The sequence below is a fragment of the Triturus cristatus genome, chromosome 1_1 (assembly GCF_964204655.1).
Source record: "Triturus cristatus chromosome 1_1, aTriCri1.1, whole genome shotgun sequence".
Classification (NCBI taxonomy): domain Eukaryota; kingdom Metazoa; phylum Chordata; class Amphibia; order Caudata; family Salamandridae; genus Triturus; species Triturus cristatus.
This window is the reverse complement of record NC_140579.1, coordinates 571,990,869-572,005,947: the sequence shown is the minus strand read 5'-3', so window position 1 is coordinate 572,005,947 and position 15,079 is coordinate 571,990,869. Positions and strand designations below refer to the sequence as shown.

Below are 15,079 nucleotides of genomic sequence, written 5' to 3'. Positions count from 1 at the left end.
GCCATATCATGGCACACAGACCAGCTCCGGAACCAAAGGACATCTTTGATGAGGGCCCGATGTCCCGGAAGAAGATTCCGAGGAACTTCAAATTATATCAGAAGCAGACGACTCCGACGACCCCATTACTCCGGGGCAACGCGTGAGTACAGATGCACCTACCCCAACCCCTCCAAAAAAGGCATTGGTCAAGACTTCGCCAGCTGGCCCCAGTCGCGATCGAAAACAACCTTCAGAAGCCCCGCCTTCGGGCTCGGCTCCGGAGAAATACAAGCCTTCAGGTGGCTCGGGCCCGAGCAAACCACATATTATTGTACCCCCAGCACCTTCGGCACCGAAGACACAAGACCTCTCGGCACCAAAGCCAGCTCCGGCACCTTTGGCACCGAAACCATCGAGGACCATAGACAAACCGGCACCGAAAGCTCCCAAGCTTAAAGACTCCATTTCGGCACCGAAACCTTCATCGGCACCGAAACCCTCATCGATACCGAAACAACCGGCTAAGGTCTATACTACACCTCCTAAAGACTCTACCAATCACCCAAAACATAGATCGGAACCGAAAAAATCAGTGCCAAAGTCTGTTCCTGAAGTCCAAGAACTTTTCCACCCAGATCCAACGCAAAAAAGGATCTATACTAATCCAAAAACTGGACATGTCACTGCTGTGCCATGTAAGAAAAGGAAGCTAGACACAACACCTTCTCCAGCTCCTGTAAAGAAGAAGGACTCGGCCACCTCACCCATTCCTCCTTCCTCTCCTGTACGACCTCTTACCCCACCCCCCCTGCCTCCACCACCATTACCTCTACCATCTCCTTCATATACACCACCTCCACAGGATGATGATGATGACCTAGGGGGAGGGGGTGATCCGGATATTCTTAATGATCCTAATGATCCTTTCACAAATCCGGATATTGTACCATTAGACGACTGGGCTTACCCTCTGCCTGATATACCTGATCCTACTACATCCCCTCCAAAACCCTCACCTCCAGATGACCACCTGGGGTTTGGACAGCTAGTACACAGAGCAGCACTTTACCATGGCGTCACCATGCACTCAGATGCACCTGATGAAGACTTCCTTTTAGACACTTTTGAGCAGTCTCAGAAATCAGTTCAAATTTTACCTATGATTAAAGGGGTCATAAAACACACCACAGAAGTTTTTAAGGACCCCGTACGGGCCAGGGTACTTAACCCTCGAATTGAGAAAAAATAGAGACCTGCCCCAGAAGATCCTTCTTACATTAAAGGACAGCTCCCTCTGGATTCTTTGGTGGTTTCCAACGCAAGGAAGCGGGCTAACTCCCAAACAACAGGAGATACACCGCCCCCAGACAAAGAATCCAAACTATTAGAAGCCTCGGGCAAAAGAGTAGCAGCACAAGCAGCTAACCATTGGCGTATTGCCAACACACAAGCCCTATTGGCACGCTATGATAGGGCTCACTATGATCAGTTAGAAGATCTCATTCAACACCTACCAGACCAATACAAGACCCAGGCATATGACCTTATACAAGAGGGAAAGCTCATCTCAAATGCCTCAATTAAATGTGCACTTGACGCCGCAGACACTGCCTCTAGAGCAATCAATACAAGCGTACTTCTTAGACGCCATGCATGGCTCGTATTTCAGGCTTTAAGCCAGAAGTACTAAGTACCATACTTAGCCAACCATTTAACCAACAGCACCTGTTTGGACCAGCAGTAGATACTGCACTTGAAAAAATGAAGAAAGACACCGAGACTGCTAAGTCCATGGGAGCATTGCAGTCTCCACAACCACGTGGCTCCTTTCGACGCTCCTTCTATAGAGGAGTATCCAAAAATATTGGAGCCGACACCTCCACCACGTTCAAAACCTCTACACAAACATCCCCCAATAGAGGATATTTTAGAGGAGGATATAGGGGAAACAACACCAAGGGACGAGGTCGAGGCAATACCAACACTCGTACCTCCCCCCCCCCACTAAACAGTGACTTTCCTCCACTCCCCCCAGACCATTCCACTCCAGTCAGGGGAAGACTCAAACAGTTCCTACCTGTCTGGAATTCCATTACAACAGACAAGTGGGTAAGACAAATTATCCTGTATAATTACTGCCTGGAACTCACAAATACCCCCCCACATATACCACCCAAACAGCGTTCCATGTCGCCAGACCATCTTACACTCCTCAAGCAAGAGGTTCTCTCCTTGTTTCAAAAACACGCAATAGAGCCAGTTCCCCTCCAACATCAGGGCACAGGGGTATACTCTCTATACTTCCTAATCCCCAAGAAGGACGAGACGTTAAGACCCATACTCGACCTCGGACTCCTAAATCGGTACATACACTCAGATCATTTTCATTTGATCACTCTTCAACAAGTGCTTCCACTATTACAGAAAGGCGATTTCCTTGCCACACTAGATCTCAAGGATGCCTATTTTCACATTCCCATGCATCCTGCTCACAGGAAATATCTAAGATTCCTGGTAGACGGGCAACACTATCAGTTTACTGTCCTCCCATTCGGAGTGACAACTGCGCCCAGAGTATTCACCAAATGCCTAGCAGTAGTAGCAGCGCATCTCAGGAGACAACAAATTCATGTCTTCCCATATCTCGACGATTGGCTCATAAAAGCCAATTCATTCAACAAATGCGTTATACACACTCACCAAACTATTCAAATTTTACACAACTTGGGATTTACCATCAACTATCCCAAATCTCAACTACAACCCTCCCACATACATCAAATATCTGGGAGCCACCATAAATACCTCCAAGGCCATAGCTTATCCCAGCCCAGCCAGGATAGCCAATATACAAGCTCTCATCTTAAATTTTCAGTCCCAACACTCTCTCCCAGCAAGAGTGTTCATGCAACTCATAGGCATGATGGCATCATGCATGTTCATTGTGCCTTATGCACGACTTCAAATGCGTCCCTTGCAAGAAAGTCTAGCACGTCAGTGGAACCAGGCTCACGGACAACTTGCGGATCTGGTGTTAGTGGACAGTCGCTCACTAAAATGGTAGAACACCATAAACCTGTCCAAAGGGCGGCCGTTCTTAGAGCCTCTTCCAAAGATAGTGCTGACAACCGACGCATCTCTCACAGGGTGGGGAGCCCATCTCCTAGGACACACCACTCAGGGCAAATGGACCACTCAACAAAAAGTGCTCCATATCAATTACCTGGAACTACTGGCAGTGTTCCTAGCATTAAAATCATTCCAATTACATCTAAAGAACAAAACTGTCCTCATCCGGACGGAAAACATGACAGCCATGTATTACATACAGAAACAAGGAGGCACACATTCTCTCCAACTGTCCCAGCTCGCACAGAACATTTGGAGATGGGCAATTCCCCAGAACATCTACCTGCTAGCAGAACACCTTCCAGGAGTTCACAATCAGATTGCCGATTTGTTGAGTCGACAAACCCAACAGATCCACAAATGGGAATTCCACCCACAAGTCCTACTCCCTTTCTTCCAAAAATGGGGCCAACCAGACATAGACCTGTTCGCCACACACGAAAACGCAAAATGCCCAACCTTCGCCGCCAGGTTTCCCCACCCACAGTCGAAGGGCAATGCGATCCGGATGAACTGGTCAGGCAGATTTGCGTACGCTTTTCCGCCTCTCCCACTCATTCCATTCGTGGTACGCAAGCTCAGGAAACAGTCTCTCAAGCTGATACTAGTAGCTCCCGCATGGGCACGTCAACCCTGGTTCACAACACTGCTGGAACTCTCTCTAGTTCCACACCAAAGACTGCGCCTCTCCCCGTCCTTATTAACCCAGAACCATGGAGAAATCAGACACCCCGATCCACATCAACTGAACCTAGCGATCTCGCTCCTGAAGGCCTAGAGTTCGGTTACCTCAACCTACCACCAGACTGCATGAATATTATAAAAGAGGCCAGACGGCCTACTACTAGAGCCTGCTATGCTGCAAAATGGAAAAGATTTGCCATTTACTGCACTAACAATGATATACGCCCACTGGATGCATCCATCCAGAACATCATTTGCTACTTACTACACTTGCAAAGATGTAATTTAGCGTACTCATCCATACGTCTCCACCTAGTAGCATTAGCAGCCTACTTACAAAATCGACAACACTTGTCACTATTTAAAGTGCCTGCGATCAAAGCCTTCATGGAAGGTCTTAAAAGGATTATTCCTCCCAGATTACCACCCTCTCCAGTGTGGAATCTAAATATTGTTCTCACTAGGCTCATGGGTCCCCCATTTGAACCTCTGCATAAATGCGAACTACAATTCCTTACATGGAAAGTGATTTTCCTTATTGCTATCACATCCCTTCGAAGGGTAAGTGAAATCCAGGCTTTAACCATACAAGAACCATTCCTACAACTACATCGTAACAAAGTGGTTCTTAGAACAAATCCAAAATTCCTGCCAAAAGTCATTTCTCCATTCCATCTTAACCAATTAGTCGAGCTACCAGTGTTCTTCCCAAATCCGGACTCGGTAGCTGAAAGAGCTCTTTATACCTTAGATGTTAAAAGAGCCCTGCTTTATTACATTGACAGAACCAAATCTTTCCGCAAAACCAAACAATTGTTTGTTGCTTTCTCTCCACCACATAAAGGCAACCCCATTTCCAAATCAGGGATAGCCAGGTGGATAGTTAAATGTATCCAAATATGTTACCAAAAAGCTAAACGCACTCTAACAGTTCCAGCTAGAGCGCACTCCAAACACAAAACAGGGGCTTCCATGGCATTCTTAGGAAACATTCCCTTAGAAGATATTTGTAAGGCAGCCACATGGTCTACAACACACACCTTCACTAAACATTTCTGTGTTGATGTGCAAGCCAAACAACAAGCTTCTGTGGGTCAGGCTGTCCTTAAAACTTTATTCCAAACTGCTGCAACTGATACAGGTGACCACCGCTAGGGGAGACACTGCTGTATAGTCTATCCTAAGTGTGTGATCTGCAGCTCATATGCCTCGAACGGAATATGCTACTTACCAGTATGCATCTGTTGTTGGCATGTAGAGCTGCAGAGCCACACACGCCCACCCACCTCCCCGGGACCTGTATCTGTTCCAGCATTGTCTTAATTAGACATTACACATGGACATCCTTTCTTTATTCTTACACACTCCATCATTTCCCATCATGGCGAAAAACAATCTGAGGATGGAGTGGATGCCCATGCGCACTGTAATCCAAGGGAGGAGTCACCTATCTCGTGACCAAAAGACTTCTTCCGAAGACAACAAAAACCTGCAAGCATCCGAGCCCAACACCAGATGGCGATCTTATCCTAAGTGTGTCGCTCTGCAGCTCTACATGCCAAGAACAGATGCATACTGGTAAGTAGCATATTCCTTATGTAGCAACAATTGAAGGTTCTACAAAACCAAGCATTTGGCCACCTCACATAAGGTTGTGTTAGGGTTGCTTTCGATTCACATGAAGGGAGCAGGGGCCACTGTTTATAGGTGCTGACATATTGTGTGACTTTACTATGTCGTCTAGTTTTGCAATTGCTACGATTTGTAGTGCACACTCTGAAACCTGTGTATTTATCGTTTTAGTGATTATAAAAGCCTGTACGTGAACGTTGCTGTTTGCGATGCAGTGCAGTAGAGCTGCTTGCATGAATTAAGTTTGATTTACTGTGTGCAGTAAACCATCTGAGGAGATATTGTTCCAAAATGGTGTAGTCTGTCTCTAACGTTGTCAGAGCATGTGAGATTACGCTGTGAAGACTACAATGCAGTGCTGCTGTTCACTGTACACGATGGAACTCTGGTTAGTGTACCCCATAGGCCGGTAGTAACAGAGCTCCACCTCTGTTGTAGAAGCTGTGGTGGGTTAGCAAGTGCTTTGATGTTGGCAAATGTCAGCTTGAAACAAATTTGCGAACACAACTGATACAGCATTACATGCTTTTTTCACATTCTAAGGTGTAATTTGCTGTATTGCAACACAAATAAAAAGGGTATTCTTATAAAAATCAGACTATTCATGTCACCAATTACTTTCATGATTATACATCTTTGATTCACTAGCTCAGTACTGTCCCAAATAAGAAATTTGATTCCCTACTTGTGCATAAATTCTTTACACACACCTTTAAAAAAAGTCACCAGTAATATACAACTGATTGTAGAAAAAATCATCTGCATTGCTAAATAGGAAATCAACGTATGATTATGATGTATATAAAAAGGAAGATGAGTGCTGAGATTCACAAAATAAAAACAATGCATTTCTTCATGTCATGATTGATGTAATATGTAAGGTATTAAGTAGTGTATGATAGGGGACTAATTAGTTTTTTTTTCGTTCTTGCTGAAAACGTAACGGTCACACTGCATTTTCACCTAACTCATGTAAGTTTAACCTTTGGTTTTTTTCCAGTGAATTTCTAAGGTTTTTTTCAGAATGTAAAGTAAAATGGAATTACAATTCCTACATATAGCGTCACTTTAGCTTTTTTTTCCTAGCGTGAAGTAATATATTCTTTCCAAGGTCCAAACAATATGGTGTGAGGAGAAACCTTCCCGTCTGCTCATACCCGTTCCTAGGGAAACGGCAGTGCATGGTAGTGTTAGGGGATGGACTGCACTGTCCACTGAAGCCTGTGTTTTGAGTGATATGTGAGTGTAACAGGGCGTGATGAGGGACTGTTTTCTCTGCTTAAACCCCTCCCCAGAATGATGAATGTATATAGTGCATTGTGCGCAAGGAGTGGCATCTCTGCTGAGTTCTTTGTCTTAGAGAATGGGTGTACATATTGTGGCTTAGGCAGGGACTGGCCTCTCTTCACAGCCCTCACTGTAGGAAAACAGCTGTGCATAATAAGGTGTGTAATACGGATCTTTTCAATGAGCACTAATGGCCTAATGTTTGTTGTGATAGTTCTGTGTGTATGTTTTTTTGTTATAATCCACTGACAGTGTCATTGATTTTTTTCCTACTCAGCTGCGCAGTGAGAAAGAAGCCAGAAGTCAGCTAATAGAATCCAGCCTCAACGGCAAACTGCAGAATGACTTCTTCAAAAAGTAAGCAGTGTGACTGGAGTTTGGACCAGTAAGATCCATAGGTGCATCGGAAGCTGCCAATTCTCACAAGCATATTGTTAGAATTGAGGGGGCTCTGGTTGACGCAGGTGTGAACCCACAACAAGCAGGGACCCTTTACTTCTTGTCAGGGCGAAGGATGACTCCCCAGAATAACCCCTGCTCACCCTCTAGGTGCGTGGCGCGAGCAGTCTAGGCTAAGTCTCAGGCGTACACGGTTAAGCAAATGCAATTACACATACAGTAAACCCCTTGCATGCACCACAAACGGACACCAATCAGGAAGTATATAAAAATAAGCTTTTATGTAGGTTCAGCAGATTCAAATACAAGGCCCAGTAACGTTGAACTGATGGGGCCACAATTCTTGGAAATACGGTAAAGTTCTCTTTGTTTACGGAAAGTTCTTTAGGCGGGCACAAGGTAACTGTGGGCCTCAGCGCACTCCGTGCTGAGGCGGCGTCCGGGAAGCACACAGCAGATGACAGGGAAATCAGAATGTTGCGGACCCTGGATCCGATGCGAGCTCGCGGTCGAGTTCGTAAGTACAGTACCTTGTTTCTTGACGCAAAGGCGGGTGCGGGATTTCAGCGGCTCTTCGACAGAAGGGCGAGGCGGCGTCCGAGGCTCCCACACTTCACGATGGGTGTCTGATCTTCAGGCTCACGACAAGAGCGGGGTGTTGCAGGTGGCGGGTGAACAAAGCGGGGCAGCCGGGCACGCAGATACGTCTGGGCCGTCCGAGGCTTGGAGATGCTCACAACCGCCGATTCCGGCGGGAGGGTGAAGGTGCACAGCGAGCCTCCAACGAGCGAGGTGACAGGTGCAGCCCAGCACAGCGTAGGGGGAGTGGCTCCGATCGAGCGAGGCTCTTCCCAAGGCGGGGGCGGCTAAGCAGTCCTGGTCACGGCTCAGGGAGGGACTGGGGCACGAGGGTCACAGCTCCGGCGAGGGAAGGGACACCACAGTCCAGCGGCAGGCGAGTGAAGATCAGGTAGAGCCCAATGGTCCTGGGGCTCAGTTCAGGGGGCAAGCTCAGTTCCAAGCCCTTAGAGATCGTTTTGGAAAAGCACAAGTCTTGAAAGTAAAAGTAAAGTAAAAGTCTTCAGCAACAGTTTCTCTTCTCTCCTTTGGCAGCAAGGTCACCACTGCAGGCCAATCCCCCAGGATAGGGACAGTCTTCCTCCTACAGCTTTCCCGGTGCCTCCTCCTCAGGCAGAGATTCTTCTTGGTCAAAAGCGGATCTAGTTTCTTAGGAGCAGGGCTCCTACATTTATACAGCAAATCTTTTGTTCTCCCAGGCCAGGGGGGCCCTTGCCTAGTTCAGTCCGGTTTCTGAGCACTTTGTTTACGCGATGCAGGCTTCTTCTTTCAGAGTGCAGGGCAGAGTCCTCAGACGCTCCACAGGGGGCGGAGCCGGCATTGAGGTGGCAGAGCACTGTCCTATTCAGAGCCTAGGAGCACTCCTCCCACCCATCTACCTGTCGATCGTCCTATTCACCACCAGGCTACCTAGCCCTGCCCATCTGGGTTCCCCCAGCCCTGTCACTCACACCAGCCAGACATCAGATACACATCACGCAGAGGCGGGCTGAAACGTTTAGGCAAGCAAAGGCCAGCTTTCTAAAAGCGGCATTTGCAAACCCGGAATATTAAAATAAACCTTACGAAAAGATGTACCTTATTATTCCAAGTTCAGGCATACTAAACTCGATCTTCTACCATGTTCCCTGGGTCGGTTAGGATCATAGGGTGTAACAATCCAAGCCGCCCATACTGGCCTATGAGAACAGGGTAGCCTTACAGCAGTGAACAACAAAATGGCGGCCATTCACTACCAGGACATGCCGCGCATCTAGGCTTGTCCTACCTTAGGCTTACAACGCACCCTGCCCGTGGGCCTACCAGAGGGGTGACTAATATGTAGCTAAGGGAAGGTTTCAGGGACCAGCAAGTGTGGGCACCTGCCAGTCAGCATGTCAGTACCAGACTGCACGCAGGTTCTGCGATGGCAGACCTTACACGTATTTTACTGGCCGCTTCTGTGGGTGGCACAACCCGTGCTGCAAGCCCACCAGCGGTGTTTGCGTTTACATGCCCTGGCGCTCCTGGCGCACTTTACTGGGGCCTGACAGTAAATCAAACAATCCAATCATGGAATCCAACCAACATATACAATTTACATAGGGAGCACTTGCACCGCGACACTGGTTGGCAGTGGCACAGCGCGCTGAGCGGCCAACACCATAAAAACACATGAGGCACAGCGACAAAAAGAGGAAGGGAGACTCACGCCAAGGTGCCAGGTCTAACACGTGTCCCCTCCAGCTGAAAAGTGGGGAGAACTACCCTACCCCAGGGAGTTCCTCATCACTAAGGCGGAAAAATCTGGACAGACCGTCAGCATTGGCGTGATCTGTACCAGGGCGATGTTCCACCGTGAAATCCATACCCTGTAGGGAAATGGACCACCTCAACAGCTTTGGATTCTCACCCCTCATATGCATCAACCATCTGAGGGGCCTGTGGTCCGTCTGAACCCGGAAGTGAGACCCAAACAAGTAGGGTCTTAGCTTCTTCAGCGCCCAGACCACAGCAAATGCCTCACGCTCAATAGCACTCCACCTCTGTTCCCGTGGAAGTAACCTCCTGCTAAGAAAGGCTACGGGTTGATCTAGGCCCTCCTCATTAATCTGTGAAAGAACAGCCCCCACACCATGCTCTGAAGCGTCTGTCTGAACGATAAACTCTTTGGAGAAGTTGGGAGCCAAGAGCACGGGCGCCGTGCACATAGCAGTTTTCAAGGCCTCAAAAGCTTTCTGACAGGTGTCAGTCCAAATCAATTTCCTGGGCTGCTTCTTCGAAGTCAGCGCTGTCAAGGGGGCAACCATGTTGCCATACCCCTTGACAAACCTCCTGTAGTACCCGGTGAGACCTAGGAAGGCTCTCACCTCCGTCTGGGTTTTGGGCGCCTCCCAATTCAGGATGGTTTCTATCTTGGGCTGAAGGGGTGCCACCTGGCCACTCCCAACTTGGTGTCCCAAGTACACCACGGAATTCTGCCCGATCTGGCACTTACTCGCCTTGATTGTGAGGCCTGCCTTGCGCAGCGCCATCAACACTTCCCAGAGGTGACGCAAGTGTTCCTCCCAAGTGGAGCTGAACACTGCAATGTCATCCAGGTAGGCTGCACTGAACGAATCCAGCCCAGCCAACACCTGGTTGACCAATCTCTGGAAGGTGGCAGGGGCATTCTTCATCCCAAACGGCATAACCCGGAACTGGTAGTGCCCATCTGGGGTGGAAAATGCCGACCTCTCTTTGGCCCCCTCGGTCAAGGCGATCTGCCAATACCCAGACGTTAAATCAAACGTGCTGAGGTAGTTGGCAGCCCCTAGCCGATCGATGAGCTCATCAGCTCTGGGGATGGGGTGTGCGTCGGTCCGAGTGACCGAATTGAGTCCTCTGTAGTCCACACAGAACCGGAGTTCGGGTGTGGCTCCCGGCGCTGCAGCCTTTGGGACCAAGACCACGGGGCTGGCCCAAGGACTGCTAGAAGACTCAATTACCCCGAGTGCAAACATCTTGGAGACCTCCTCCTTGATGCATGTCCTCACCCTGTCAGTCACCCTGTAGGCCTTGTGCCGCACAGGTGGACTATCCCCAGTGTCCACATCATGGACGCACCAATCAGTGACACCAGGGACTAGGGAAAACAGGTCAGAAAATTGTCCCAGCAACTGGCGACAATCATTCTGTTGCTCAGGGGTCAAGGTGGAAGAGAGGATGACACCATCCACTGACCCATCTTGCTCCTTGGCTGACAGGAGGTCAGGAAGAGGTTCTGTCTCCTCTTCCATTCCAGCATCTGTTGCCAAGAGCATGCCCACTTGGGACCTCTCCAAGTGGGGCTTGAGGCGGTTGACATGTAGGACCCTTAAGGGGTTCCTAGGAGACTTCAGGTCCACCACGTAGGTAACAGGACTCTTGAGCTCCACCACCTCAAAGGGACCGGTCCACTTATCCTGGAGCGCACACGGCTCCACGGGGGCCAAGACCCATACTTTCTGTCCAGGCTGAAGCTCTACCAGAGTGGCATTCTGGTCGTACCACCGCTTCATCTCCTCCTGGCTGGCTTCCAGATTTGCCTCAGCAAGTTGCCTGAATCGCCTAGTCTGATTCCTGAAGGCCAGCATGTAACTATATACATTCTGGGGAGGTTTCCTGGGAGATTGCTCCCAGCCTTCCTTGACCAGACTTAGAGGTCCTCTGACTGGGTGACCATACAGAAGCTCAAAGGGACTGAACCCCAGAGACTTCTGTGGCACCTCACGGTAAGCGAAGAGAAGGCATGGTAAGAGGACGTCCCACTTACGCCTCATGGGTCCTTCTAGGCCCATTATCATGCCTTTGAGGGTTCGGTTGAATCTCTCAACCAACCCGTTTCCTTGGGGGTGGTAAGGTGTGGTGAACTTGTAGGTTACACCACACTCTTGCCAAAGAGATTTCATGTACTTGGACATGAAATTGGTACCTCGGTCAGACACCACCTCTAGAGGGAATCCCACTCGGGAGAAAATTCCCATCAGTGCCCGTCCCACCACGGGGGCCGTCACTGTCCTCAGAGGAATGGCTTCCGGGTACCGGGTGGCATGGTCCACCAGGACCAGGATGAACCTATTGCCCATCGCTGTCCTGGGGTCCAGTGGCCCTACAATGTCAATCCCCACTCGCTGGAATGGGGTACCGACCACAGGGAATGGCTGGAGTGGAGCCTTCTTCTTCCTTCCACTCTTTCCACTTGCCTGGCAAGTCTAGCATGTCCTGCAGTGAGTATCTGAACTCCTGCGCATTTGAGGCCAATAAAAGTGGGTGACAAGCCTTTCAAAGGTCTTGTCCTGCCCCAAATGCCCTGCCAATGGCACATCGTGAGCCAGCCCCAGTAGGAAGGCTCTGAAGTCCTGGGGTACCACCAGCGCACGGGCTGACCCAGGCTCAGCAACCTTAGGCTCTGTATATAGGAGGTCGTTCTCCCAGTAAACGAAATGTGATCCTGACTGATCACCTGCGGCCTGGTCTGCAGCCTGCTGCCGCATACCCACGAGAGAAGGGCACTCCTTCTGTGCCTTGCAAAAGTCCTCCCTGGTGGGACCCCCTTCCTGCTGCCAATGGGTCAGCTCCGGCAGGTCTCCCAGTTCAGCTATCTGCTCCCCTGTAGGCTCCAGGGCATTCCCCTCAAGGTCTGCTTCCTCCTGGACCGTGGGAACTTCAGGGGCCGGCTTCCCGCGCCCCTTGCTCCTTCTCTCTGAGGCCGGTTCCTGGGCCTCCCTCTCAGGCTCCAGGACCTCTTGAGTCCCTCTACTGGCTGCCATGGACCGTGTGGTGACACACGCCCAATCCGGCATACCCAACATCTCCAGGTGAGCACTCCGCTCCACCTTAGCCCAAGGTGAGCTCTCCAAATCGTTCCCTAACAAACAGTCTACAGGCATGGCGGGCCTCACAGCTACCTGAAGAGTACCAGAGACCCCCCCCCACTCAAAGGGAACCTGAGCCACCTTGCAGTGTCTCTCTGTGTTGTCAGCGGCAACAACGGGGTAGAATGCATTGGGGACCACCTGCTCTTGAGACACCAGGTGACACCTGACAGCTGTCACACTGGCTCCTGTATCTCTTAGAGCTTCCACTCTATGGCCATTTATGGTCACCCACTGCCTGTACTTCTTAGTGTTTCCAGGCAGCTGGGTTGGAGGGACCACTTCATGGTCTCCTAGCGAGACCAGGGACATCTCTGCGGGACCCCACCCACCTTGGACATCCCTCTCCTCCCCCAAGGCTACACTAGTCACCTGCCAGGGTGGAGCACCAGTGGGTGCTGGTTTACCAAACAATGGACACTTTACATCAGAGGCAAAATGCCCCAAATTGTTACACCTGTAACATCTGACGGGCTCCTTCTGAACAGGAGGACCTGTCGGGGCCCCGGTCGGTTTCTGGGGTGGGGGAGGCTGAGAACCCTTCCCTTGGTTCCCTTGGGGACTATTTTGGGGCCCTTTTTGGAACGGCTTCTGTTTACCCCTGTCCCCCCCACTCTTCTGCTGGGGACCCTGCCCACCTTTGGCGGAATCTCCCACGGTACCCTTGTGGACCCTGGTACTGACCCAGCGGTCCGCCTCCTCAGCAAGCTTCCTCGGGTTAGTCAGCCTACTATCGATCAGGTGCTGGCATAGCTCAGGAAAACAATTACTGGACAAGTGCTCCCATGCCATTAAATCAAGAAGCCCTTGGTAATCATTTACCTTACTACCCTTTACCCAACCATCCAGCGCTCTGCAAAAGAAAGTCACATACTCCACATACGTACTATTGGGAATCTTAGTGCAAGCCCTAAACCTCTGTCTATATAACTCAGGGGTCAACCCATACCTAGCCATCAATGCTTCCTTCATATGGGCATAAGAATTATGAACATCAGCAGGTAAATCTAACAGTGTGTCCCGCCCTTCACTCAGGAACCGTCCCCACAACCCCGCTCCCCAATCTTTCTCAGGGACCCGGTGGGAAGACATGGCTACCTCGTAGGCTCTGAACCACTGCCCGATGTCGTCATTCTTGAAGAACTCCTTCACTACATCCTTGGGAATATAAACTCTTGGTTCCGCCGTTACTGGCGGTGTGCTGCCACCAGAGGGATTAAGCTCCAAACTTTTTGCTTTCAGCTCCAGCTCCCTCAGCTTCATGTCATGCTCTAATTGTAGTTTCTTTTCTTCCATTGCTAATCTTTGTTTTTCCATATCTATCTGCCCATGCAGTTTTGCCATCTCCACCTCGTGTGCCCAGGTTGCTGCCCTGTCTACCAACTCTTCTGGCGACAGGCCTCTGCCAAACTCATGGACACTTTCTGGTGGAACCATTTCCACCTGATTCTCTGGTGCCTTTGACTCATACCAGGCCCTCAGCGCCTTCACGAGTTGGGTCTTGTTTTTCAATCCAGTTTGGGCAATTCTGAACTTGGAGCAAAAACCTCTCAACTCTTCATTGGTATAATTCTGAAGTGCGCTTTCTTCCCAATCTACGTCCTCAAATCCAGAGATTATAGAAGCTGCCCTTCCGGCGGGAAGTGAACCAGGCATGGTTCTAACAACGGAGATTCTTGGCAAAACAAAAACAATTGCTAGTCTTGTGGCTGTGTTACTGGTCTGCTCTCACTGCGTGGTGATCAGTGATTCACTATACGCAAACCACAAATGCAAATCCGTAAATCCTCACCGCTGCCACCAATGTTAGAATTGAGGGGGCTCTGGTTGACGCAGGTGTGAACCCACAACAAGCAGGGACCCTTTACTTCTTGTCAGGGCGAAGGATGACTCCCCAGAATAACCCCTGCTCACCCTCTAGGTGCGTGGCGCGAGCAGTCTAGGCTAAGTCTCAGGCGTACACGGTTAAGCAAATGCAATTACACATACAGTAAACCCCTTGCATGCACCACAAACGGACACCAATCAGGAAGTATATAAAAATAAGCTTTTATGTAGGTTCAGCAGATTCAAATACAAGGCCCAGTAACGTTGAACTGATGGGGCCACAATTCTTGGAAATACGGTAAAGTTCTCTTTGTTTACGGAAATTTCTTTAGGCGGGCACAAGGTAACTGTGGGCCTCAGCGCACTCCGTGCTGAGGCGGCGTCCGGGAAGCACACAGCAGATGACAGGGAAATCAGAACGTTGCGGACCCTGGATCCGATGCGAGCTCGCGGTCGAGTTCGTAAGTACAGTACCTTGTTTCTTGACGCAAAGGCGGGTGCGGGATTTCAGCGGCTCTTCGACAGAAGGGCGAGGCGGCGTCCGAGGCTCCCACACTTCACGATGGGTGTCTGATCTTCAGGCTCACGACAAGAGCGGGGTGTTGCAGGTGGCGGGTGAACAAAGCGGGGCAGCCGGGCACGCAGATACGTCCGGGCCGTCCGAGGCTTGGAGATGCTCACAACCG

At 50.0% G+C, this 15,079-nt stretch overlaps 1 protein-coding gene across 1 annotated transcript in view; it reads left to right on the top strand.

Annotated features, from left to right (window-relative positions):
• LOC146870655 (protein phosphatase 1 regulatory subunit 12B-like) overlaps nucleotides 1-15,079 on the top strand; it is a 206,524-nt gene that overhangs the window by 148,830 nt on the left and 42,615 nt on the right. Inside the window, exon 6 of the mRNA XM_085643364.1 lies at nucleotides 6,992-7,071. Coding sequence (XP_085499490.1) covers nucleotides 6,992-7,071 — 80 coding nt within the window. The remainder of the gene's footprint in view (nucleotides 1-6,991; nucleotides 7,072-15,079) is intronic.